Source organism: Belonocnema kinseyi, chromosome 7 (assembly GCF_010883055.1).
Source record: "Belonocnema kinseyi isolate 2016_QV_RU_SX_M_011 chromosome 7, B_treatae_v1, whole genome shotgun sequence".
Classification (NCBI taxonomy): domain Eukaryota; kingdom Metazoa; phylum Arthropoda; class Insecta; order Hymenoptera; family Cynipidae; genus Belonocnema; species Belonocnema kinseyi.
Genome location: NC_046663.1, coordinates 145,490,575 through 145,495,157, shown reverse-complemented (window position 1 = coordinate 145,495,157; position 4,583 = coordinate 145,490,575). Strand labels below are relative to the sequence as shown.

Below are 4,583 nucleotides of genomic sequence, written 5' to 3'. Positions count from 1 at the left end.
AGAAATGTATCAGCCTTGGAGGAGATTATGTTGAGAAATAAAAAAAAAATTCTTAAAAACGTTGTTTTTCTTGGTCAGGCCGGAAACTTATCAATCCACCCTAGTATTACAGGTAATGTACAGACACCCTTATTATGTATAGTTCCAATAGAAACTGAGCATTATACGTACGGCTCTATCAAAGTTTACACTTTTTCTCCTGCAAAATACATTCCACTCTTGAATACTAACTTTCAAACCATAGAAATTGATTTAAGAAATCATCAGGGTAACCCTATACCATTTGAATACGGGACGTTGACAGTGACGTTACATTTTAAAAGCATGAACTGACTGATTAATGCTATTTTAACCAGAAAAATGGCCTATTATGACGACCATTTCGACGTACAGACTGGCGGATCACGGAGATTAGGAATTGATCGCGTTTACGTAGGAGCACCATTCCAAAGAGGTCACGGAATAGGTAGTTTTCTTGAGATTTATGTCGAAGAGTCTTACCTCTCTTGTCAAAAGGAGCAAAGGCTGTTGGTAGGGAAGCAGTAAAAACAGGCACAAGCATAGCTGCCGATGTATTTGAGCGAAACGCTCCCTTATCGGAAGCTTTTCGCACACATACCCGTCAAGCTGGTAAAAATTTGAAAAGAAAAGCAGAAGAAAAACTTGATAGTCTTATGAAAGGATCAGGATATAGTCCTATGTAACTTAAAAGAATTGCTCAGTTACTCGCTGCTCGCATACCGGGCAACACTACACGTCGACGAAGACGAGTAAAAAGAGTAGGAGGAGGTGGGAAGAAGAAGAATACTTCCCATAGGAAGAAAAAACGAAGGGCATCATTGAAAAAAAAGAAGACTAGATCTGTAGCTGACATTTTTGAATAAGGACGTGAAGTATGGCGTTTCTACATTCTCATTCATGCGAATCCATGAAATTTGAGTTGGAACTCTTTTCATTACCACCCACTCAAACCACCATCGAACAAGCTAATTGGATACACTACAAACCCATTTCATCTTTTAGAGATTCTGCACCTATAGAGTTTGTAGTTCCGGGCAGTGGCGATGAATACATAGACCTTGCGCACACTATGCTAACTATACGCGCACGTATTCTGCCGCTTACGCTTCCCGTAGCAAATGCCTCAGGTCAAATGCCTGAAGACACTACTCCTGGAACTATAAACAATAATCTGCACTCTATGCTTAATCAGATCGATGTTTATTTCAATGGAAAACTTGTTTCACCACCAAATGATGCCTATGCTTATAGAGCGTATATAGAGATACTTCTCAATTACAGTCCCGATACCAAAAAATCACATTTGACAACCGCTTTATGGTACGATGATACAGCTGGCAAAATGAACGAAATTATTACTGATGGTAACAAAGGACTAGCAAAACGCAAAACATTTACTGCTGGTGGGAAGGTATTTACTTTGCTAGGACACCTTCATTGCGATGTTTTTAACCAAGAAAAATTTTTACTGAATGGTGTGGAAGTAAGACTACGTCTTGTACGTGCATGTGACTCTTTTTCTCTTTTGGGTGAATCTACCTCACATAACCTGCATATTTGGGAAGCTTCTCTTCTTGTACGACGTGCAAAAATCAGCCCAGGAATTCTAATCGCTCACGCTAAAGCACTTTCCAAATCTACAGCAAAGTATCCCTTAACAAGAATTGAAGTCAAGGCCATCACGATGCAATCGGCATTTCATGGCCATACTATAGATAATGTTATATTAGGGCAACTACCTAAACGATTGATTATAGGATTTGTCAGCAACAAAGTCTTCAATGGCGACTTTGGATCAAATCCTTTCAACTTTCAGAATTATAAGATTAATTATTTTTCATTATATGTTGACGGTGTGCATGTACCTTCAAAACCTCTACAACCTGATTTCACCCAAGACAAACTCTACGTGGATGCATATCATACGCTGTTCTCAGGAAAAGGAATTCATTTTCTCAACGAGGGTAATTCTATTACAAAAACTGATTATGCTAATGGATATTGTCTCTTTGCCTTTCACTTGATACCTGACCTATATGTAAATGATAATGGCCATTGGAATCTTGTGAAACATGGAAGTGTACGTATAGAAGTACGATTCGAAGAAGCACCAACACTGTTAATTGTATTGTATACGCTGAATATGATAATATTCTTGAAATTGACTCGTCACGTCAGGTAATGGTCGATTTTGGAGCCTAATAAAAACGCATTTAGCTGTGCAAGTTTCATCAGTAGTCTTTCAGTCTTTCTCTGTATCGTATCGACAAAGAGAGTGACGGTACTGGCAACGACGTTGTTATTCTTATTTGCTTAATTATGAATTACATTATTGATATTCAAGGATTCAGAGATACAAGGGAACATTTTTTACCGAAGGAAGTTGCAGTTGTTACTATTTCTGATAATTACTTTGGTCATTGGATAGTTACTGCTCCTCATTCTTTTAGCCAATTACCGAAATGTGTCAAATTAGAAAGTAATTTTCTTTCTAAACGATTTCATGGCATTGAATGGCAGGATGGTGCTTCACAGTCTTGTCAAGTGTATTCTGATCTAAAAGATATAGCAATAACAGCAGACAAAATTTACACCAGAGGCAAAGAAAAAGTCGAATTTCTAGAAAACCTTCTATCACGTTTCATTCTAAATTTTGAAGACCAGAGTGCATGTCCATCTTATGCAAATCTAGAGCAGTCACCTGTTTACTATATTCATCATGGAGCAAAGCAGAAAACTTCCTCCCAATGTGCTTTAAATAACGCTTTAGGTAACACAAAAACGAGTCGCAATAGAAGAAGAAGACCAACGAAGAAGGCTTAGAAGAAGAAGGAAAAAAATGTTATTACCAATAGAAGCAAGGAATTATCCAATGAACTCGATGGAAATATACCGTTCCCTGCGGTGCGCAACACAGTGACGTAGGTAAGGGTTACTATTTTGATAGTTATGGATTACCTCCTATAATTCCACAACATAAAAACAGGTTGCGTAAAAATTGTACTTTTTTTGTATCTAACACAAAACGGTTGCTGCTGACTATTATAATTAATTTATGAATAAATATTATAGACGTAATAAATACGCTCAACATGAACTTTATGGAAACGGATCTAGACTCGCATGTGAAAAAAGTATTCTGCATATATCGAGGAAATAAACAAACGAAAGAAAAGTTAAGTATTTTGTTTATTGAATAATCCTTTTCGAAACGTTCCCATACACCTGCGTATAAAATAGGAAAAAATTATACGCTACACGAAACGTCTAGACTGAAGCGAAGAAGGAGAAGACGATGACGATTATGAATAGAGGGGAGAATTTTATGTGCTATAAAAAACTATGGTATAAGTCGAACTAAATTTCATTTAATTGTTCATTTCTTTTTAAGTAGGCGAGGCATTTATACAATACAAAAAAAAATGGATAGACATCACAAAGTTCGTATCGATCAGTTTTGCGAGATTTTAGTTAAAAGAATATACATGCCTGCTCTTTGGCCATATTTAGTAATAAACAATATCTACGACGAAGCTGATGTCAACATTCGAGAATGGAAGGTAAGATACATTACATTTTTTCATTCGTTGATTTTTCATTTAACAAAAGCTTCCCATAATCTAACACTTATTTTTCGAATTTATTATTTCAGAATAAACTTGAAGATTCAATTACTGCACGAGAGATAATTTCTAACATCAAAACTAGAGGACCGGATGCCTACGAGAATCTTCCCTTGAGCCTTCGACAATCTGGCCATGCACTGATAGGAGATATCCTGGAATTCGGCTCACCTTGCTGGACACCTTTTTGCAAATACTGTTTTGATTCTCTTGTACGAGAAAATGTTTTTACCGAAGGCAAAGAAAGCGAAGATTCTAACAGCTCAACTGTTGTTGATGAAGGTGAAGTAAATGTTACGTCACATGATGTAGTAGATTAATAGCGAAATATATGACGACACTTTCAACGAAATATCTCATTCTCATTTTGTCAGTGGGGGAGGGGGGTGGGGGGTGCATTCCAGTATCGTGTCTTCGAAGAAAAAGAAATATTACAGTGTTGCTCATATCTTTGTCGAGGTAGGAAGCATTATCATCAATACAATCATTATCATGGATCGTCAAGATACTCTTCTACTCTCTACGATCTATCGCCTAAATAATTCATATTCTAAATTGGCTATAGTAGGTTTACAACTAAAAAACACCACTCAACAGAGATAGCAATGTTATTGGGCATTTCTTACCGGTTGTTAAACTTGTCAATAAGTCTTTCCAAGGACATGCTTTTGACATCGACGCTTGGACGAAACTCGATCATGTCATAGATGACATAAAGGATTACTTTTCCAAAAATACTCAACATAAAATGCCTGAAAGAATTGCCTTTGGACCTTATGTACTTGATTACACAAAAACTCACGGAAACGAGGAAGAAGAAGATTCAATTTCCGATGAAGAGGAGAATGAAATACCTGTGAAAAAACCAAAAGTATACATACCAATGATTGTTATGCAGGCTAACACTTTTCGATACTTGCAAGCTTTTAGAAACTGTAT

At 36.8% G+C, this 4,583-nt stretch overlaps 1 protein-coding gene across 1 annotated transcript; it reads left to right on the top strand.

Moving 5' to 3' along the window:
• The first annotated feature begins 895 nt into the window (after positions 1-895).
• Positions 896-2,203, top strand: LOC117176708 (uncharacterized protein F54H12.2-like). Its single transcript, XM_033366964.1, has one exon. The coding sequence runs from the start codon at positions 896-898 to the stop codon at positions 2,201-2,203; it is 1,308 nt and encodes a 435-aa protein (XP_033222855.1).
• The last annotated feature ends 2,380 nt before the right edge of the window (positions 2,204-4,583 follow it).